Source organism: Protopterus annectens, chromosome 16.part0 (genome assembly GCF_019279795.1).
Source record: "Protopterus annectens isolate FY-2018-M chromosome 16.part0, PAN1.0, whole genome shotgun sequence".
Lineage (NCBI taxonomy): Eukaryota > Metazoa > Chordata > Ceratodontiformes > Protopteridae > Protopterus > Protopterus annectens.
In genome coordinates, this window is record NC_056750.1 from 158,768,898 (window position 1) to 158,792,880 (window position 23,983).

The 23,983-nt window shown below is 38.2% G+C and overlaps 1 protein-coding gene across 1 annotated transcript in view; it reads right to left on the reverse strand.

Moving 5' to 3' along the window:
* Positions 1–23,983, reverse strand: part of LOC122790543 (CMRF35-like molecule 1) — a 331,413-nt gene that overhangs the window by 188,913 nt on the left and 118,517 nt on the right. The window contains exon 2 of the mRNA XM_044058092.1: positions 18,715–19,050. Coding sequence (XP_043914027.1) covers positions 18,715–19,050 — 336 coding nt within the window. The remainder of the gene's footprint in view (positions 1–18,714; positions 19,051–23,983) is intronic.

The window sequence follows — 23,983 nt, forward strand, 5'->3', positions numbered from 1 at the left end:
AATTTTTAATAAATGCGGACTAGATATTTTAAAAAGTATGATAAATAAAAATGAAAGAATTAAATGTGACTTGGTGAAAGAAATTGATGTCTTGAAAGACTATGTTATAAATGATTTAATGCACTCAATTCCAGCAGAAAGAATTAAATATGATGAAATTAAGAGGGACATAAAAGCACACTGTAATGAATTGATTGCAAGGAAAATAAAAAAGCTGGAAAGAGACATTAAAGAATTTGTTAATAATACAAGCTACCCTGAACCTAAAAATAGAGTGAGGTTCTGGGAAAAAGAAAATAATGTGGGTGATGAAGTTAGTGAATTGCCTAGGGTAGGCCAACAGATGGGGGGCCTAGATGATTTTGGTGAACAGAATCCCCCTCCCCTACCAAGACGATCAGAAATAATAAAAAATAGGAATGATCAGAACTATCAGCAGCATCAAAGTTTTTGGAGGGGAAGAAGAAGGGGGAGGGGAGATACTGAACAATGTATGTATCACCAGCGCCAATTTGGATAATGAAACTCTCAAACAAGTTGCTACAAACCCATACAGGTTTATAAAAGGAGACTTTAGTATATACAACTTCAGCCATGTTGCATTACAGAAAGAACACATCAACCTCTTCTCTAAGGGGTTGAAATATATACCCTCTAGGAAGGGTGATTTGACAAAAACCCTACTGGACATAAAATGTTTACTAGGAAAATTAACTTTGAACGCATTTTTAGTGAGAACAGGAGTCCAGAGCCAGGTGGGTTAAGGAGGAAAAAGCATTTTTAATCCTCCCTTACACCCTCAAATCAAAAAACTTTGAAAGTATTGTGGAAAGTGAGGTCAGAAAAAACTTCCACAAAGTAAGATACAAAGCTAACTTACATGAAAAAAGAGAGAAACGTTTTAAAGGAATTGAGGCAGGACAATAACTTAAGGGGAATGAAACCCGGCAAGGGGGATGGTATAGTTTTAATGGACTGTTTAACCTACGAAGGGAAAATGAATTACATCTTAAGAGACTCTTCAAGATATTCAGTGGTGTCTAGAAATGAAATTAACATTGCCTACAGGAGAATTGACATGGCACTAGAAGATCTTTTATTAGAAGGGCTGATGGATGCAAAAACTTTAAAATTCCTAAAAGTAAAGAAACCAAGAATCCCCACAAAGTTTGGGATCCCTAAAATACACAAAAATGGGAGTGATCCACCACTTAGACCCATTGTGTCATCAGAGGGATTGAAGACTTTACCACTAGCTAAGTATGTGGACAGTAAATTAAAAACATTGTGGGCGAAAAGGAAAAACATTTTGAGGGATTCTTGGGATTTCTTAAGATGCCTTACAAAGGAATTGTTTTGTGAAAATATTTCCTTTCTTACAATTGATGTTGTTGATCTGTTTTCATACATTCCCCATCAAGAAGGCCTCCTATTGTTAGAAGAAATTATATATGAGGATGGCTCACTTACACATGACAAATCCACTGATGTTATACAATTAATTGACCTAGTTTTAAAGTACAATTTTATTTATTTTAAAGGAGAATTGTTTCACCAGACAAAAGGTGTGGCAATGGGGCAGCATGTGCTCCCACATACGCATACCTAGTATTAGCAAAGTGGGAAGAGAAAGTAGTACTAAATTCCATATACAGTGATAACTGGATTTTATATAAAAGATTTTTAGATGACATATGTATTTTATGTACTGGGCATGTGGAAATCATTAATGATTTTTTGCATTTTTAAACAATACCACTGATTTTTTAGAATTTACATATGGCATTAGTCAAGAGAAACTACAATACCTGGACATTGAGATATATAAAGAGAATAATGAATTCAATTCCAAGATATTTAAAAAGAGTACATATTCAAACTCATATTTACACTATAATAGTTCACACCCCACTCATTACAAGAAAAATATTGTCAAAGGGCAGTACATAAGGTCAAGCAGGATGACTTTGAATAATGAGGAGTTTTTCAAAGAAATTGGTTTACTAAGGAAGTTCTTTACAGCTAGGGAATATCTAACTTGGTTGATAGACCAGGTTGAAAAAGAGGTATGTGAAAGAAGGCAGGACAAATTTAGGCCTATTTTTGGGTATTAGTCTTGACAACCAAGAGAATGGGAACCAAATTAAGCAGGATACATATGGAAATGCCTTAGTAATAGAGTATAATGGAAGCCCCAGCTTGGTCAGGTCTGTATTAAACATTGAGTGGAATAGGTTAATTGCGCTTACAGATCTTGAAAAAATACCTACGAGAGAATTAAAATTGTTTTTTAGAAATTCATTGAGTTTGAAAAATTTATTAGAGAAAGAAATCAGACAGACTAGTGCAACAAAGAAAAGGAAAGGAACCTTTAGATGTGACCACTGCTCCCAATGTAGCTATATAATAAATAAGGAAAGCATATTTTTGGAAAGTAGGAACACAGCTATTATGAGTAAGGAATATAGTAACTGTGATTCCAGTGGCCTGGTCTATGTAGGTATATGTCAGGTTTGCCAAGCATTTTATATTGGCAAGACAGAGCGTAAACTTCAAAGAAGAGTATACAAACATATGTATGAAATACAGATTCAGAAAGACACTTACACCCTATTTAAGCATAAACAAAAATGCAGTGAAGCTTATTACAAGTTTTTTGTCATTGAGCAGGTAAAATGGATGGAAGGGTGGTCTATGGGAAGAAACCATGGAATATAAAGAGTTATGGTGGCAGATCACCCTCCAAACAAACAAATTTCCTGGACTTAATGACCCCATTTCAATTGCCCCTGTGCTTAAATTTAAGGGTGGCGAAATTGTAATAATGGTTTGAAACAGAAGAAAATGTTTGGTTTGATTTTTGCAATATGTATATGACTTTTTAACTGTTATAATAACTTTTATATTATGTATTTATATGTGTATTTATACAAAAATATTTTGAAAATTTTAAGATGGAAATAGTTTTAAACATTATTTTAGTATGATCATATTTATTTGTACACACATGTTGATGCCAATTCACAAATCAATTTTATGTTCAGAGTTCAGAGTGTTATTAATAGAATGGACACTAGATGAAGCTTTAAGACCATTTTCTATACTTTACATGCAATCGTTTTAAATAAGTCTTAAGACTTTTAAAGTCGATGATTTTATATGATTTTATACTAATTTATGAAGGATTTAACTTAAAACATGAATTTTTAGACAGACATACTTTGGTAACATGGTTTTAAATGGTGGTATATGTACTTCTCATTCAGAGAAGGTTGTATATGCACACAGTCACTTTATATTTATTGCATTCTGTATTAATTGCTAATTAACATTCTTATTTTACTGGGTAATTAACTCAATTCACCAAGTAGAGGGAGTATAAAAGGAATGGTTCACAAGTCTGTTCGTATCTGATGAAGTAACTTGAAAACAAAAACGTAGTAGATAGGAGAAGTTAATGACTGGAGTGTATGTGGTTTTTGTTCATTTTCATTAAAGCTGTGTTTTCAATGTTCTGTAAATGTAGATAGGTAGTGGTACTATTCTCACTTCAGCCAACTTGGTTTGTGTGGATGTTAGAGTCTATGGGATCATAGGAATTTAGTAGACTAATGGCCTGACTATGGGATCATAGGAATTTAGTAGTCTAATGGCCTTAGGACCCTTAAAATCCTAGCCAAGTTAGCGCCTATTGCCTCTGTCCAATAGGGACAGAGGTGGAATTCCCAGGGGGAATTTACCATACAATCAAGATTTTACTTGAAGAGGGTGCTCTGTTTGACATGAAGTGGGAGCCTGTTCCAAAGGTGTGATAACTTCTGGGAGACAAATCTGTCCGTTCAGCAGGTTTTATTAATATCACATACCAGGTTAAGGTCTTTAGGGCGAGTAACCTGTGTAACATTAGACTTATGGATATGCAGCATTTCCAATAAAGCAGATTCAGAGATTGCCTTGTATGCAAGGCAGAGATCATCTCTGAGTCATCTATATGAAAGAGAATAAAGTGACAGTGATTTCAGATGATCCTCATAGGAAATATGCTAAAGACCTTGCATTTTCCTTGTGCAGAGCCTTTACTGTCTCTCCAATTGCTGCAGAAGCTTGGAAAGGAATACACCAAAAGAGGCACTGTACTCAATCATTGGCCTGATGAGGGACAAATACAGGGAGGTTATAACTTCTTTTTCTCTGGAGACAATGCCCTTACTTATGAAATGAGCAAGATAGAATGCCCTTCTTATCACTGTGGAGACACGTTGATCAAAGATAATCTAGATGTCAACCTGTGTGCCAGGTCTCTCACCACTGAGTGCCTACTTAAGGTATTGCTGTTGATGTGGTAGTTAGCAGGAACATCTCTTTTACCAAAAGGAATGATAATACACTTTTCTGCACTGAGTTAAAGGCCTTGACTTTGGCACCAATCATTTGTTTGTGTAAGACCCTCTTGTAGGATGTTGACATCATTTGGCGATTGTATGACAGCTCCTAGTTTACAGTGATCAGTAAACTTTGTCAGCCCACTGACCTTTAGCTTTTGCTTGTACTTCAGAGTCCCTAGGACTGAATCCTGTGGAACACCATAGGTTACAGGTCTGCTGTTGGAGGTGGATTCCCCTATTTTGACTATATGAGTTCTATCAGTGAGCCAATTAGTGACCCAGCTAAAGATATAAGGGTTGATGCCGAGCTGGGTGAGTTTGTCAAGGATGCCTGGGTGGGGAATAGTGTCAAATGCCTTGGCTAAGTCCGGGTAGGCTGTATGCACATATTTCCCCTCATCCAGTGCCTTGGTGACTGTCTCAAAGAAGTGCATCAGGTTTAACAGGCGTGATCTCTCTTTAACAAATCCAAACTGAGTAGGGTCAAGTGTTTGGAGATTACCTATATCTGTTTTGATAAGGTCTATGATGATTCACTCCATGGCCTTGCAGATAAGGCTAGTCAGGCTAATAGATCTATAGTTCCCAGGATAAGTGGATGTGCCATCTTTGTGCAAGGGAATAACGGTGGCTGTTTTCCATTCAGCTGGTACGAAGCCGGTGCTTAGACTATGATGGAAAAGAGTACCCAATGGAGTTGCTAATTCATGTTGTAGCCCATATAGGATGCAGTATAGGATGTTAGAAGGTCTCATAGATGCTGTGTTTTTCGCCTTAGAGAGGGCATTTATGACCTGGTCTTTAGAGATACATGGTAGGGGACAGGTGGTAAGGATGTCATTGTGTACATGTGGTGGGGACAGGCGAGTGAAGTTTTCACAGAACCTGTTGCCCAACAGGTTAGCTATGTCCACAGGCTCAACATATGTGGTATCATTAACTACCAGTTTGGCACTAATCTGGACCTTTCCTTTTAGGTTATAGATGTAACTATAGAATGCCTTATGATTGTCCTTTATTGAGGAAGCTAATTTGGACTCATAGTTTGCTTTGGAGGACTTCATAGGATGTCATATTTGGTAGTTTAAACTGAGGAGGAATTGTTTCCAATTTAGGAGGGCTTCCTCCCTCTTACTATTAGACAGCAATTTCTTCCTCTTATTGTAAAGCCTGTTAACGGCAGTAGACCACCAGGCAGGTTTGCTCTTCCTTGAGGAGCTTGGTTTCATCCTATCAAGTATGGCAGAGTCAATGCAGTTATACAGGTGTCTGTATAAAGCATTGCTGTAGAGTTCAGCATAGTTGTCAGTTCCATCTGAGGGAGGAGGTGCAGTGAAGCTATTTATACCATCCTGTAAGATGTTCTAATTTGCTTTGAAGATTTTTTTTAGTTTAGTTGCTGCTAGGAGGGGGTCATGTGTGATAGATACTTTGAATGAGACAGATTTGTTGTCAGATCTCATCAGGGAGGACCTCACAGTGGGGGTGCTACAGTGGTCCCCCATATTGATAAGCACCAGATCCAGGATGTTGACTCCTCTAGTGGGGCCATTAACCACCTGGTCCAGGGCATTGCAATTAATGAAATCAAGGAACCATTGGGCAACTGAGTTTGTGCATGAGTAATCTGCTCAGTCAATGTATGGGTAGTTAAGGTCACCCAAAACTGTTGTTTTCAGATGTATCTTGATAGAATCAAGTAGACAGAAATAAGCCGTGCGGGTATCCTGATTCATGGATGGGGTCCTGTAGCTGGCAATGACTTGAATAGATACCCTACAAACAGTTAGTTGCACCTGAAGTGTCTCCAGGAAATCATACTGTTTAACCAGTCTGGAGGTGTATTTATTTTTAATGAATATTGATGCACTGCCTCCTTTAGTTTTCATGCCTTCAGTTTGAGGTCTGAACAAGTGGAAGGTGGTATAACCTGATATGACTGGGGTGCACTCCACAGCCTTGAACCAGGTTTCTGTGACTCCACAAATGTCTGCACCTTCCAAGTTGAGGACAGCATCCAATGAGTGCAGTTTTGTGTTGAGACTCCTAGCATTTAGCAGCATAATCTTGAGGTTATTTATAGATAGGGGGTTTACATTGGGAATTTTCTCCTTGAGACACTGCCTGAAAAGGTCATTATAGGGGTGGCAAGAACCTTGGCCAGTAGCTGAAATCCTAGGGGTGACAGATAAAAACCATCTCTGGCAAAGCATCAAGGTCTGTCGATCATGTCATCCCAGGCTGACGTATACTATATCCCTGTAGAATGACACCAGAAACTAAGGTAATTATTGAGGTCAGTCATTTTCTGTTTGTACTGAGGCATCATCCTAGGTGAAGGTAAAATGCTCCTAAAGGCTAAGGACATACCTGCCTGAGACACAGTCTGAGAATTCAACTATGTCTCTCTCCATATAGTCCAGAGAGGGTACATCTCAAATCATTCAAACAACATGGACTATAATGGAGTCATACCAGTACCTGTTGTTGAGACACTTGAGTGCATGTGTGATATGGCATATCCTGGCACCTGACACACAGCTGGCCATGACCTTTTCCTTATCCAGCCTGGTGAGAAGTGTGTCTCATGATAGAATTACTTATGACTAATATGCTTGATTTTGTGTTTTGCTTTTGGGGTTTGACCAGGGAGACACTGGTGCATGAGCTATTATGTGTAATATGTTCTGCAGAGGAAGTATTATGTGTAGCATGCTTGTGTTTGTGTTTGGGAGGTCTCTGGGGTTTAAGTATGTTTCTGTTGAGGATCTCTGCATATGTAGGTATGTGTCATGTGGGTTTGGGTGGAGTAGGAGGTGAGGTGTGAATGATGACAACCCACTCATTGTCATATGTACCAACTGGTGTGTGAGAAAACATGGATTCAAGGTTCTTAATATAGTTGTATCGCTCACATGTTGAGTTTGTATGGACTAGGAGTAGAGGGTTGTCAGTGAACATGAGGCAGTTGCTACACTGCCTCAGGATGCATATGTTGACCAAGCTGGCTGGAGAAACTATGGGAAATTGTCCATCCATGGTGTTAGATAAATTAATATGTTCAGGAAAAGAGGTTGCACTTAGGAATTTCCCAGTGGGTGAGAGGTGTGTTGATTCTTAGGAATGGCTAGTGGGTGAGAGGTATGTTGGTACCTCTGAGGCAAGAGTTAGTGTTCCACCTGATAGTAGAGCAGGGCTGTGAAAAACCTCTGGAGGACCACAAGCAAAGTGCTAAGGGACAATTTAACAAGCAAAACATTTGCATCTATAACCACCAGTGGTAACCACTGCTATGTGACAGTGCACAATGGTGCACTAGATGCAAACAAGTGCAAATGTGGGGCTTAAATAAGACAAGAAAATACCCTTTTAACTCAGACTAGTCAATAAGGGTGCTCTGTCTGAGCTCCAGTTCAATAACCCTCGATTAGATTGGACACAGACAGCACTCTCCTCCTACAAGGGTGCAGAAGGGCCTTCACTAACAATGATGGCTTGAATTTGATTCTCAGAAGTTACAAAACAGACCCAGAAACAGCAAACCTGGAAATGGACTATGCTACAGCTGAACTACTACAGTATACACTAAAAATGTGGCAAAAAAAGTTCAGACAATTCAAACAGACAGTAGAATACAAATACAAATTAAAAGTGCAATATAAGAGCAAGAACAGGCACTTATAGTTAGTTGGAAGCAACAGAAGCCTCAGATTTTACAGCATCTCAGTGAAGATTTTATAGTATCTTAGTGAAGAGCTGATTTTAGTGCTCAAGTGATTCAAAACAGTCTAGATTCAGCCCAACAGCAAAAAAAAAAAAAAAAAAACAGTTTAAATAAAGCAGCAATTCATCAGCAATTCCCAGCTTAGAAGACTGTAGGCCACACTCTCCTGTCACAATAGCCTAGACCACAAACGTTCCTAATGTAAAACAACTACTTTTAGAGTAAAAGTGCTTAAGCCAGAACTAAGACACTTCAAAAAACAGGCACAATAGTCTTTCAGCCAGCAATTTGCAGCTTAGAAGAGTGTAGGCTCTTCTCTCCTGCCACAATAGTTTAGACCACAGATCCTCCTAATGTAAAGTAACTGGTTCAGAACCCACATTCTTAAAACCAGAATAAAGATACTTAGAATAAAAGGCACAGTAAATCTTCACCAGCAGTTCCCAGCTCAGAAGGGTATAGGCCACACTCTCATGCAACATGAGTCTAGAATGCAACTCTCCCAATGTAAAATAACTGGTTTGGATTCCAAGTGCTTAAACCAAAACTATGACACTTTCAGAATAACAGACACAATGAGCCTTCAAACAGCAATTCCCAACTTAGAAGGGCTGTAGGCTATCCTCTCCTGCCACAACTGTTTAGACCACAAATCTTCCTATTGTAAAATAACTGGTTTGGAACCCAAGTGTTTAAATTGGAACAGAGACATTTAGAGTAACAGGTACAATAAGGCTTCACCCAGCAATTCCCAGCTCAGAAGGGCATAGGCTACTCTCCCCTCCCACAAGAGTGTAGACCACAAACTTTCTTAATATGAAGTAACTGGCCTGAAGCCCAAGTCCTTAAACCAAAATTGAGAGACATAGAGTAAGATATGCAATTTAATTAGGCTACTAACAGACAGTAATAAATGCAGTAGAATACATGCAACTGAACACTTTAAGATCAAGCAGCAAAAGCAAACTAAAGTAATATGGTAGGAAGAAAGGCAAATACAGTAAAATCAGCTAAATAAAGTGTATTTTGTTTAAGTAGACAGGAAGGAGGAAATAGGGGAGTGAGATTCCCAAATGATCTCACTGTACTCAATAGAATGAACCGATGCAATGGAACTGCGAGGAGTGTCCAATATTAAATTTATAGTAGGGACGGGCAATTGAAAAGCCACCAAGTTTTAAGAATACAACAACAGTTGGGCAGGTGGGTGGGAAAAATAAAATGGAGACAGAATCAGAACAGAAAAGGATTCCTCCAGTAAAGTAAACTAACCCTGAGATATGTTCACAAAACACAGATAAATTCAACCAATAAATACATGCAGCACAGGAATGTTAAATATCACTGAAACAGAGGAAATGCAAAAATATATTTATATCAGCTTTGTATTTCCAGATGGCCTTAGAAGCACTGCAAATCTTGTAGCTAGCCACAGCTGAATAGCTTGGCACAAAAGAGCAGAATCTTACAAAATGTAACTGTTTTATACCAGCAAGATAAAATACTTTTCTAAAGATAAACCTTCAGGCAATTCAGATAAAAATACCAAGAGCACCTGCCTGGGGACTCCTATGAGGGTTCCCAGTATAGAGTAGATATCCGACACAGAATTGTCAGAATGGTAACTGTTGAAACTAGCATCACCTGCTCTTGTAAGCAGTGGAAGTACTACTACAGTGACCTCAGTAGGTGCCACGTAGACCTTCTTGGCCAAAGGGAAGAAGAGATCTGAGTGAGAGTAGTCATGTGTTTTACAATAAGTATTCCTAACAGGTCGATTTTAGTGCAAATTACTCAAAAGTACAAGGGCCTTTGTAGGACAAATATTCATATGCCTTTTCATTTTCTTTATTGGGCAGTTACTCACACCAAAAGTGTAGACTCCCTCCCTCTCTGCTTGCTACAATTAAAAGGGTTACTTGTGCAGACTGATCTTCAGCCATGACTACGAATATAGTACTGGCATAAACTGCTGTGAAGGAAAGGTAAGTTGTGTTTTTTTTTCTGATACTGCCTTATTTTAATTTGCATTGCTTTGTTGGTTTTTTCTATTTTGTATATGTTTTCTGTTGCATGTTTAAACTAAGACAGAAATCAGAATTGTGTCTCTTGTGAGTCACACAGGAATAAAAATAGGTCACTTAAGGTTAATTACCCATGAACGGAGAGAGGAGCTAGGAACTAAACCTTGTATTTCTTCTTCTCTTTTGGATGTTCCCATTAGGAGTCGCCACAGAGGATCATGTTTTATCCATTTCTTCCTGTCCTCTGCATCTTGCTGTGTCACACCAACCACCTGCATGTCCTCTCTCACCACATCCATAAACCTTATCTTAGGCCTTCCTCTTTTCCTCTTACCTGGCAGCTCCATCCTTAGCATCCTTTTCCCAATATACCCAGTATCCCTCCTCAGCACATGTCCAAACCAACACAATCTCACCTCTCTGACTTTGTCTCCAAACCGTCCAACCTGAGCTGACCTTCTAATAATGAGTACATCAAGGAGCAGCCCTGAGCTCTTTCTTATTTGCAGTAGTGATGGACAGTTTGACATACAAGATCAGACAGGAGTCCCTGTGGACTATGATGTTTGCAGATGACATTGTGATCTGTAGTGAGAGTAGGGAACAGGTGGAGGAGACCCTGGAGAGGTGGAGATATGCTCTAGAGAGAAGAGGAATGAAGGTCAACAGGACTAAGACAGAATATATGTGTGTGAGTGAGAGGGAGGATAGAGGAATGGTGAGGATGCAGGGAGTAGAGGTGGCAAAGGTGGATGAGTTTAAATACTTGGGTTTCAACAGTTCAGAGTAATGGTGAGTGTGGAAGAGAGGTGAAGAAGAGAGTACAGGCAGGATGGAGTGGGTGGAGAAGAGTGTCAGGAGTGATTTGTGACAGACAAGTACCAGTAAGAGTGAAAGGGAATGTCTACAAGAGGGTAGTGAGACCAGCTATGTTATATGGTTTGGAGACAGGGGCACTGACAAAAAAGCAGGAGTCAGAGCTGGACATGGCAGAGATAAAGATGTTAAGATTTGCACTGAGTGTGACAAGGGTGGACAGGATTAGGAATAAGTATATTAGAGGGTCAGCCCAAGTTGGAAGGTTTGGAGACAAAGCCAGAGATGCAAAATTACTTTGATTTGGACATGTGCTGAGCAGGTATGCTGGGTATATTGGGAAAAAGATGATAAGGATGAAGCTGCCAGGTAATAGGAAAAGAGGAAGGCCTAAGATAAGGTTTATGGATATGGTGAGAGAGAACATGTAGGGGATTGGTGTGACAGAGTAAGATGCAGAGGACAAGAAGAAATGGAAACAGATGATCCACTGTGGTGACCCCTAACGGGAGCAGCCGAAAGAAGAAGAAGAAGAAGATCTATATCTACCTATCTATATATAATATGGGTTCCATTGGTTTGGTCTCCATGGAGTTTGGTCAATATCTGTTTAATCGACCAAATTTGCTCAGCTATACAGATAGTCGACAAGTGTGCAAGATCGACAATCTCTGCGTAAGGGAATATTCCCTTTCCTTGGGACTGTGCAATCTCAGAGTTACTATATATAATTAGCAGGGGTTGGGGGCATAGTTCTGTATATGGGTAGATGTCATTTATTGTTTTTTTAAGTAATATTTGCATGCACCAATAAGCAACCTTGGTGCATGTGTACTAGGAAGTTGACATTTCTGTTTTCCAGGTAGAATAGTTTACCTTCAGATTGTTGACATTTATGTTACTTCACCAACTGATGGTAAATTCCAAATTATTTCAGCTTTGACTTTTTTGCTTGTTTTGCAGGTAAGTGTTACTCTATGAGCTGATATCCTTTAAGGTGGGTGAGTCACAGAAATCTAATAATGTTGACCTCAGTTTTTTGCTGAATTGAAAACACCATTGAGTCCAGGAGATTCGACTTATAGTAACAATATGTTTTGTTGTCATACAACAAAAACTTCAAAGGCCGATAGGCAGATTACACTGTATTTCTCTCTAAAAGCAAAAAAAAATACATGATTAAAGAGCAGTATGGTTTCATGCCGGGAAAGAGCACTACAGATGCGATGCTTGCTCTGAGAGTGTTGATGGGGAAATACAGAGAAGGTCAGAAGGAGTTGCATTGTGTTTTTGTAGACTTAGAGAAAGCATATGACAAGGTGCCTAGAGAGAAGTTGTGGTATTGTATGAGGATGTCGGAAGTGTCAGAGAAGTATGTAAAAGTGGTACAGGATATGTACGAGGGTAGTGGGATGGCGATGAGGTCTGCTGTGGGAGTGACAGATGCATTTAAGGTGGAGGTGGGATGACATCAAGGATCAGCTCCGAGCCCTTTATTATTTGCAATGGTGATGGACAGGTTGACAGAAGAGATCAGACATGAGTTCCTGTGGACTATGATGTTTGCAGATGACATTGTGATCTGTAGTGAGAATAGGGAACAGGTGGATGAGACCCTGGTGAGGTGGAGATATGCTCTAGAGAGAAGAGGAATGAAGGTCAGCAGGACTAAGACAGAATATATGTGTGTGAATGAGAGGGAGGATAGAGGAATGGTGAGGATGCAAGGAGTAGAGGTGGTGAAGGTGGATGAGTTTAAGTACTTGGGATCAACAGTTCAGAGTAATGGTGAGTGTGGAAGAGAGGTGAAGAATAGAGTACAGGCAGGATGGAGTGGGTGGAGAAGAGTGTCAAGAGTGATTTGTGACAGACAAGTACCAGTGAGAGTGAAAGGGAAGGTCTACAAGAGGGCAGTGAGACCAGCTATATTATATAGGTTGGAGACAGTGGCATTGACAAAAAAGCAGGGGTTAGAGCTGGATGTGGCAGAGTTAAAGATTTTAAGATTTGCACTGGGTGTGACGAGGGTGGACAGGATTAGGAATAAGTATAAGGCCTAAGATCAGGTTTATGGATATGGTGAGAGAGGACATGCAGGTGATTGGTGCAACAGAGCAAGATGCAGAGGACAGGAAGAAATGGAAACAGATGATCTGCTGTGGTGACCCCTAACGGGAACAGCCAAAAGAAGATGATGATGATGACGATGATGATGATGATGATTAAAAAAAAAGGAAAAAGAAAAAAAATGGTATGGTTAATTGTGATTCCAAATTACAATTGATTCAAATGAAAATAAAGAAAGTGGATAGATGGAACAGAAAATAAAGAAGCTTGCATGTGATAAAAAGATTATGAGACTTGACAAAACAATGTTTGATAGGAACTTGTCTACATACGTTTTAAATAAAGACACTGCAGAGGAGGAGATCATGTCTGATTAAAATGATAGATCTACTGTGCCTTGTACCATTTGAAGGCCTCAGCAAATCAGAAGTTCCCACATAATTGTTGAGCATGAAATCAAACAATTAGAGTGGACTTCATATCTCATAGATGTTTACCACCTAAAACAAAACAATTTTCAAAGAGGACAAGATACATCAATATATCAGGATTTTGGAAGAAACAGAATTACAGGAAACAAATGAGTATATTGTATATGATATTATTTTCAAAGTTGTTAATTTGTCAAATCATGTATTGGCATTGACTGACATAAAAGTTTTAAGAAAATTATGTTTTTTTTCATTGTTTGTAAAGGAGCAGACAATTTAGAGACTATAAACATTATCGGAGATTATATTCAAAAGCTGCATTAAAAGTATTTAATGAACAACTGGGAGATTGCTTCTGTAGCTGATATTTGTTTTCAAAAGCAATGCATACAATATGACACATTCAAGAATTACAGACATTTTAATGGTTACTGAGACAGATATTAAATGTTTGTTAACTAAAAGACTGAGTAAATGTTTTAAAAACCTTACTAAAAGGAGTACTTAACTTGGCCGTGGTGGTGCAGCGGTTAGCGTTGTCACCTCACAGCAAGAGGTTCTTTGGTTCGATTCTCAGCTGGAGTGCCTTCTGTGTGGAGTCTGCATGTCCTCCCTGTGGTCGAGTGATGTTAAAGATATGCAGGTAGGTGCGTGTGTGAAAGGGTGTGCCTTCTTTGAAGTTTGGGCGTCGGGCTGGCACCTCAGCACATAAAAATCTACTGCCAATCATAAGCGAACCGGAGTTCTGCTGTGGCGACCCCTAACCGGGTAAAGCCAAAAAACGCTACTTTTTACTAAAAGGAGTACTTAACTCTAGGACTTTTGCAAAATAATGAAAGTATTATTCTGGCTAAGGCTGATAAAAGTTGAGCCATACTGTTTTAACTAAAGATTATCATGTGTCCAAAATTACAGCAACACTGGATAATGATTATAATTTTTTATTGGGCTACAAATGTGAAAGCATATAGTTGGATAGTGTCTCTACTGTGGAAGATCTAACTGAAAGTTTAATTGATGCTGACTTAACTAGATTTTTTATGGATTCAATTTAACAAGGTTCACAAAGACATTAATGACCCAATCACTTAGGCTGATAGAGGCAAGTAGTGGAGCAAGACTGAACTACTGGATACTTTTGTGGATAAAATACTTTCAGATATTTTCCTCATCTTCTTACATAAAATACTCTTTTGATTTTATAGATGAAATCAAGTAAGTTGTTGTGAACAAAGATGATTTCTGTTACCATTGATATCAAATCTCCATATTCAATTATACCAAGGCTTAGAAATGATTAGTAATGAACTATAAGAAGTAAATAAATGTTTTACTAATAAAATTACACTAATAGCAGAAATTTTACATGTTATCCATTGTTATAATTTTACTCAAGTTGGAATTTTTTTTTAGATAAAGAGCAGGTGTACCAATGAGAGCTACAATGCCCATAGTTACACTGATAAATTGAGGAAACAATGGAAACAATTGTTTGTATATAATTCAAGATTGAAATAAGAGAGAATTATTTATAGCAATTTTAATGATAGTATATTTACTCACTGGAGAAATATGGAAGATATGTTATATGAATTTTTATAGTAGTGAAATGGAGTTTCTAATTTTTGTTTAATTTATGTCAAGTAAGACTACTATTTATTTATTTATTCTTTATTTATTATTTATTAGACACATGTACTATAATTTCCATAATTATCTCCATCATCCTTCCATTCCGCTTTACTTTTTTTTGCCCTTTTCAGAAGTCATCCTGTTATCCCCAGTCAATAAAATATACTGACTGGTCCTTTACTTAACCATTATCTTGTAAACTTACAAGCACTACTCTCAGCCTCTATGCCACCTCAAACTCCTCTTCCCCTAACCTTCTTCTAACCTCACTACTGACCTGGATAAATCATACTAATACAATTATACCATTAACTCACCCTTCATCTGCCTTAACCTACAACCTTCAATTATACCATTAACTCACCCTTCAACTGCCTTAACCTACAACCTTCATTCTGCCCCTCCCCCTCTCCCTACCAATCCATCACCCATATCTACATTTCTACTAAGCTCAAGTCTGATCCAATGAAAGATCTAACCCTACCAATTTTCTGTGCCCAATTATATCTATCTATCTCTCCAAATTGTCATCTATGTTTCAGTTGCTGTGAATGGATAATATGTTATTGTAAATTATTGTATCTCAGACAGTATTACACAAATGTATAATGTTCAATAATTTTGATTAGGTCTGCTTAAACTGTTTATTACTTAAACTTTGTATTGTGGAGCTTTTCTCCATGGGCCTTCACTAAAAAGGGGTCTGTGACCCAGTTGGACTTTCCTAGTCACCTCTTCTTCTTCTTCTTTTTTCGGTTGCTATCATTAGGGGTCGCCACAGTGGATCATCTGTTTCCATTTCTTCCTGTCCTCTGCATCTTACTCTGTCACACCAACCACCTGCATGTCCTCCCTCTCTCACCACATCCATAAACCTTATCTTAGGCCTTCCTCTTTTCCTTTTACCTGGTAGCTTTATCCTTAGCATCTTTTTCCCAATATATTCTGCATCCCTCCTCAGCATATGTCCAAACCAACGTAATCTTGCCTCTCTGGCTTTGTCTCCAAACCTTCCAACCTGGGCTGACCCTGTAATATACTTATTTGACGTACTTATACTTATACTTATTCCTAATCCTGTCCTCCCTCATCACACCCAGTGCAAATCTTAACATCTTTAAGTCTGCCATGTCCAGCTCTGACTCCTGCCTTTTTGTCAGTGTCACTGTCTCCAACCCATATAACATAGCTGGTCTCACTACCCTCTTGTAGACCTTCCCTTTCACTCTTACTGGTACTCATCTGTCATAAATCACTCCTGACACTCTTCTCCACCCACTTCATCCTGCCTGTACTCTCTTCTTCACCTCTCTTCCACACTCACCGTTACTCTGAACTATTGATCCCAAGTATTTAATCTCATCCACCTTCACCACCTCTACTCCATGCATTCTCACCAGTCCTCTATCCTCCCTCTCATTCACACACATATATTCTGTCTCAGTCCTGCTGACCTTCATTCCTCTTCTCTGTAGACCATACCAAACGTCAATAAATAAATATTTAATTTCAAAAAGACAATTACAATAAGTATTTTTTTGATATGGGAAATGAATAGGGTTGCCACTTATCAGGTTTTTTTCGGGATTATCCAGAAATCAGATTGATTCTCTTGTATTCCAGAAAACACAGTACAAACTCTGGTATTCTGTTTCAAAAAAGGAAACAGACTATCAGAGTTTGTTAAATCAGCTGATTTACTATGCTTTTTTCACAGAAAAGCATAGTAAATTAGATGAAAGCAGGCATCAGGAATGGAAAAAGGGGGCATTCCCCATCTGCTGATATCATGCTCATGTCACAAAATGGGTGGGCCATGAGTGGGAGAGGGGGCAGGAATAGGTGGGGTTATGGGGGATGCGAGGTGTGTGCCTTAGTCCGGCTTTAGCCACAATGAAAGGTGGCAATCCTAGGAATGAAACTGATGCAAATAATATCAGTCACAATGTACAAAATATTTGCCTGAATGGTACTGAAATGGATGCACCTGGAGTCTGTTAACATAGACTGACTTTTACAGCATATATAGCTATTTTCAGCACGTGATTGTTTTTTATGTAGTTAGAACTTCCCCAGAACTGAATACTAGCTATTATGAAGGCACATATTCAGGTGTTGTTAGAAACAAAAACAACGCTTTGTACAAAAATTAGATTGTTTGCTGAGATTTCATTGGCTATTAAGTCCATAGTTACAGATTTTTGTACCCTTTGCCAAGCAAAGATTTAACTCTGCAGAAAGCTGGACTGACATGAATATTGGTGATAAATTACAATGAATGCTTGCTGCAGTCTAGGGTTAAATGATAACCGATATTTTCAAGCCCTTTTTAAAGAAAATGATGTTAAAACACTAAGACTTTCACTGATGTATTTATCAGTCATGTGAGAATAATAGTCTACTTAACAGTATTAGATTATATTTTGGCTCACAGTCTAATGAAGTCAAGTTTATGATGAAAGCTCTTACGGTGGAAATAAAGTGTGTATTCATTTATTCAGACATTGGTTATTTTACATTTTGCTTTACCTTTCAAGTGTTTTGTTTACTATTCTGTTAATCTATGTTACATCAGTCTTCTCATTGTTAGGCAGTGCTTAGTATGAGAAAAATATTACCATTTCATTTAACCAGACAGATCCATCCAGTTGCAATCTGCTGGGGCATATCATACCAGGATAAAAGAAATAAATAGCTGTTCTGCAGATCCTTTAAAAAGTAAGGTTACTATATTAATTGTGAAAGGAAATGAAAGAGAAAATGAATATGATTTGTTGACTTGTGCTAGTAAAACTGCAAGCAGTGATGATTGTGTTTTATATGGTACTTAGAAATTCTAGTGGCACAAGTAACCCAGAAAGCAACAATGTTTTAATGATACAGTTTTAGTGCAGTAATGACAATGTTAACAAATAGAACACAATGCCCCCAATGTTTTTAATGATACAGTTTTAGCACAATAGTGACAATGTTAACATTTAGAACACAATGCACTGTTCAATGTCTAGCTTCACCCAGCAGATTAATAAATACTGTAACCTAATATGCACATAGAAACTAGGATCAAGATACAAAAATAGAGTGACCCATCAGTAAACCTATATGTACCATGTCAAGTACATGGGAGAATTCTCAGCTTATACTTCATCTTGTTCCCTGCATCAAACACATCTCATTTTTACTGACTACATAATCTTTATTTAAATTTACTTTCGTTTTTCAGTGCACAGAAATGGTTGGGATTGAGTAATGCATGTTTGGCACAGTATATCTTCTAAAATATAAATCTCCAGAAGCTGCTAAATGCACAACTGAAAATGGATAGCATGAATGCACAAACAAAATCCTGTGCCATCTAAGTAAACTTTACCAAAGCTACTCAACTGCAAATGCCATGGACTGGCTATGAAACAAATCCATAGGCAAAATATTGATTAGCTGCAATGTAAAATATACTTGTTGCTAAACATTTCAATACAGATGCTTAAGTGCATACTTTTTTATAGTTTCATTCTTCTGAGAAAAATGAAGCTTTCCTTTTAAGTGCACTTGACTTGTGAACATTGCACTGTGCAATCCTACCATTAAAAATATTTGTGCTAGATTTTAGTACTAGTAATACTACAAGAACTAACCTTCAGTTATACTTAGTTTAATACTATGCATAACATCCAATCTGTGAGGTTTGCTGACTCCACACCAGTACCATCCAGTATCATTTAGCGTGAGATTCTGTAATGTTATAGTGAATTCTTGAATTGTCTGGTTATCGCTGATAGACATTCTGTCTCTGTGCACAATCACTTCAGAGCCGTTAGTCTGAATAAGGACATCACATGAAACGCTGTAGTATCCCTTGCACCAGTATTTATGGTTATTACTGATACTTTTGTCTTTGTTCTTGCATGTTGCAGTAACTGATGTTCCAACAGAACCTCTGATTTCACCTGGTCCTTCCAGAGCAGATAAAACTGTAAAACATACACATTGAGAAAATATATGTTAAGAATGGCTTTTCATTGATAGAACATTACAAAATTTACAATGCAACGCATAGCTTAGGGATTACAGTTTTACTGTTTTACTGTTCCAAACACCAGCTGCACAACTTCTATTTTCCATATTCTGGCAGAAAGACTCTACTGAGTAAATCACGCATATAGATTATAATGGAATATGTGTTATAAAAGCACAAAAGAGTTTATTTTTTGCAGTATTTGTAACATTTTGTAGATTTTGAAGGTTAACAACTATAGTGTCAAGTTTTATGGATTATACAACAGAAAAACAACATTAAATAAGGTGAAAAGAATGACTTGTTGTTTAAATGGAGTATATATAGACAAGTCTGGACTTATCTAAGCTTTGGGTTTTGTTTGTTGCACCCTTTATGTTCATTTAACACTAAATATCAAGCGAAGATATTTATGGCCAAAGTAACAACTCTGCTGACTCAAACCTTCCAGGTTCTGTTATGATGAGTAGTGTATAGAAGTAAATAGCTGCACAGTGACAAATGAGGCCTGTGATGGTTCATTGTATATATATATATATATATATATATATATATATATATATATATATATATATAGATAGATAGATAGATATAAACAGAATGCATATGTGTGTGTGGTAATGTAGATACATGCATCCATGCAAGCATACTTACATACACATATTTCAGGCATGGGCAATAATGCCTTTCTAGCCTGCCACTATACCAAAACAATTATACCCATAAGTGTCCAGGCTGTTCTTAAAGGTATCTAAATCTGTGCTTGCTTTTATATAAATTGGTAGCCCATTCCACGCATTGTCTACTCTCTCAGAGAGCTAATTGTATTTAAATTCTTATGTAATCTCCTACACAGGTCGCTTGATGATCCTCTGCTACTATTTGTTAACCCCAAACATTCCCAGAGGTAGTCATCTCAAAATGCCCTGTATACCTAAATAAGGTCTCATTTTAAGTATCTATATATATAACACATTCAGATATTTTAATCTTTTACAATAACTTATTTTTGCATCAACTGATGCCCTTGGTATGTTTCTCTTGTACTATTTTCAGTTTACTCATACCACTTTTCTAATAAGGTTTCCATACTCTGGTTTGGGATTGATGTAACTTACAAACAATTATTTCATCATTTCTGATTTCCTAGTCTTTATAAATCTTTTATTCAGCCTATACTATCATTAACCAATTGATTGATATAATCAGAAAAACTCAAAGCTGGAGCTACCTGTTTACCTAGGTCCATAAAAGAATCTTGAGTTTCAGTCACTGTATGCTATATTACACATTCACCCTTCAGTCCTTCTCCCAAGATCCATATGCTTAGCTTTTGATGTATTTATCAGCATATTATTTTACTGTGTCCATGGTCAGTTTAGTTAAGTACTTTTGTAGACACGCACTGTCTGTAACAGGTATAATCAGTTTACCCATTTTCAGGTCATCTACATACAGACTATAGAGCACTGCAGATCCAAAACATAAAGCTGAAGGATAGAACCTGAATAAGTGCAGGCCTAGGACAGAGCCTTGTAAGGCACCCTGACTGTTGTCTAGAATTTCACCTGCTGAGCCCTGTGGGACACTCTGACTGCTGTCTAGAATTTCACCTGTCTGAGCCCTGTGGGACACCCTAACTGCTGTTTAGAATTTCACCTGTCTGAGCCCTGTGGGACACCCTCACTGCTGTCTAGAATTTCACCTGTCTGAGCCCTGTGGGACACCCTGACTGTTGTCTAGAATTTCACCTGTCCATTTGCTGTGTGATACTTGCCATATCCTGTTTGTAAACTACATAACTATCCATCTTATCAAGAGTGCATCTTTAAACAGTTGTTCAAATTTATTGATCAGTATTTTGTGTATGACCCTATCAAAGGCTGAAGTTATGTCTATGTAAATTATATCAAAGCACATCTTCATTTAAAAATGTTATTATTATTATAGAACATTGTGTGATAGGTAGTTATAAATCTATTTTCAACATTTACATGATGATATATGGGCCAGTATTCAAAGTCAATAACACAAATGTGTTAAGGACTTTGGGGGTATGCGTAAATAGGTGCAGCTGAGCCACGATTCTTAGAGGCCATATACGCCAACTCATGGTATCCTCAAATTTAGTTATGCAAATGAGCACATAACGAGATGGAAGTGAGAAGTGGCATAAATGTCCATATGATAATTAAAACTATTTTACACCATTTGCAATTCATAGTCAGTTTTTCCCATGCTTGATGCAAATGCGCCATAAAAAGGGGAAGGATCAACAAATTTATCAAAATTGCAATTGGTGCAAATGCTTTCTCTTCTGATGAGTTTTGCTATTTCTAAATCAGTGTTGCTTGTCTTGGCTGGGTCAAAACCGCTTGTGCCCAGTGGCACTCACCCGCCAAGTGCAGAAAACATAAGCAAAGAATCGCTCATTATAACTTTGATAATCAAAAAATCCTTGATAGGTTTAGAGTGGATAATGACATTATAAGGGTCTTTGTGGGAATGTTTGTCTCTCATAGGGGCAGTGTAGGAATTTGTAAACTTCCTATTCCTGTGGATACCAAAGTATGTAGTATGTATAGTCCTCAGAATACTTGCCTTTTATGGGCTGATACATTTCCTGAAGTACTTGGTGCGATAGATTGCACCCATGTTGCATTTAGGGCCCCTTCCGGTCCACAAGATGAGCATTACCACTACCTGGACCTCACAAAAGCCTTCGATACAATACCCCACTCGGGCATTATAGATAAGCTCACCCGCTTAAATATAAACCCCTATGTCACTAGATGGGTTGCAAACTGGCTCAAAGACAGAACCCACATGGTTAGAATTGCTGGAGCCATGTCATACTCCAAACCAGTTACAAGTGGCGTCCCACAAGCCTCAGTCCTGGGACCTCTCTTGTTCGGTATATATTTCTCGGAGTTACAGGCCAACACAGAAGGACTGTGGCTGACTAAGTTCGCAGATGACTGCAAACTGGGCGCCATAATCGACTCTCCAGCCGACACAAGCATCCTCCAAAAGGGTCTCATAGAAACAGACAACTGGTGCCAGAGACATGGCCTCAAGCTAAACGCCAAAAAGTGTATAGTCATCCCCTTTGGCAAAAACAAAGTGCCCACAAATTACCACATAGGTGGTAATCCATTAAGTACAGAAGAAGTAATTAGGGACCTGGGGACCCAAGTTGATAGCAATCTCTCATTTGACAACCACATGGCCAAAGTGGTTAGAAAAACATTTTATATAGCCCACCTAATCATGAAGGGATTCACATCTAGATCAGGGGAGGTCATCATGCCTCTTTACTCATCCCTCATCAGGCCCATAATTGAGTACAATGCCCCTTTCGGGATGTACCTTACCAGACACCTGCAGCAACTGGAAAGACCCCAAGAGGATCATAGGGCTCAAACAGATGCCATATGCTGCCCGGTTAAAGAAACTCCAGCTCTACTCAGTGGCATACCGCCTGCTCAGAGGCGATCTGTGCCTGATGTATAAAGCCATGTCAACCGAATTAATGGACATGCTGCACCTCAGAAAATCCAAATCCCATCGAGCTCTGGCGCTCGAGACTTGAACCTCAGCACTGAAATAAATAGGACATGCTGGAGGCCTCAGATTCATAACCCAGAGGCTCCCTTCACTCTGGAATAAAATCCCAGTCCAGATTAGGCAGAGTCCCTCATTGACTCTCTTCAAGAGGAATCTTGATGAGTGGATGGGAGATCGTATGTTTACCCTGGGTATCACTTCTGTGTCACTGTTAGACAGAGGCACAGTATACTAACCTCGAAAAAGGGCATAGCAAAATTAATTTAAAATGGGTGGCGAAAGCCAAACACACTCTGGCTAGGCTTATAAATGCCCTAGGGCAGATAGCCTAGTATGAACCTATGAACCTATAATAGAAAGGGCTACTATTCAATCAACTGTGAGATAGCGTGTTATGCATGGGGGTACATTACCACCATCCTGGCAGTGCTCATGATTCCCAGATCTGGTACACTAACTCACTTTGCCTCCTCTTCCTGCATGGTAGGATGTGTCTTGGTCATCTTGTTGGTAACCTGATTTTTATTTTTTTAATAAGTAGTTATTCATGTTAAACATAATTGCTGTATATTAATGTTTACTTTCCTGTTTTGTCTCCTCTCCTCTCTCTCTCTCTCTCTCTTTTTTTTTTTTTCATTAAAAGGGGAAGTCACATATCAGCTGGAGCCATGGCTCATGAATCTGGTGAGAAATTCTTCTGGAGTTGAGGAGACAAAGAGCATATCTTTGTTTCAGACCCATGTTATCATTGAGAGTGTATTTGGCCTCCTTAAAAGCCTTTTCAGGTGCCTGGATGAATCTGTGGGTGACCTTCAGTATTACCTAGTGAAAGTAATAGGTATAAGGAATTGTTTGCCATTCCAGGTAAAAAAGTTGTAAAAGATAAATATTATATGAAGACAGATTAAACATAAGTAAAAACAACTGCTTAACTTAATTGTTTGTTCATAAGTATTTCTAGCTGCACGGACAACATGGCTGAAATGACACTCACCACATCCTAGTTAGAATGCATGTTCAGGGAGGGAGTGGGGGTTAATTTCATGAAAGAATGAACAGTACAGAAGTTTTCAGAGAAGATGCGGTTTTACTTCCTGTTACTTACAATACATCAGACACAGTTCTGCAGAAAATGAAAAGCACACTTCCTTGAATTGATAACATTTCATCCTTTACAATTTCACTATTCCAGAGTGTTACATGCATTTAAAAAACTAGTTCAAATTTTCTCTACTGTCCTCTATAATTCAATAAAATATTAAGTAATGCATTGTAATAATACACATGTATGTATCTTACATTGTTGGGCAAGCTATCTGGAA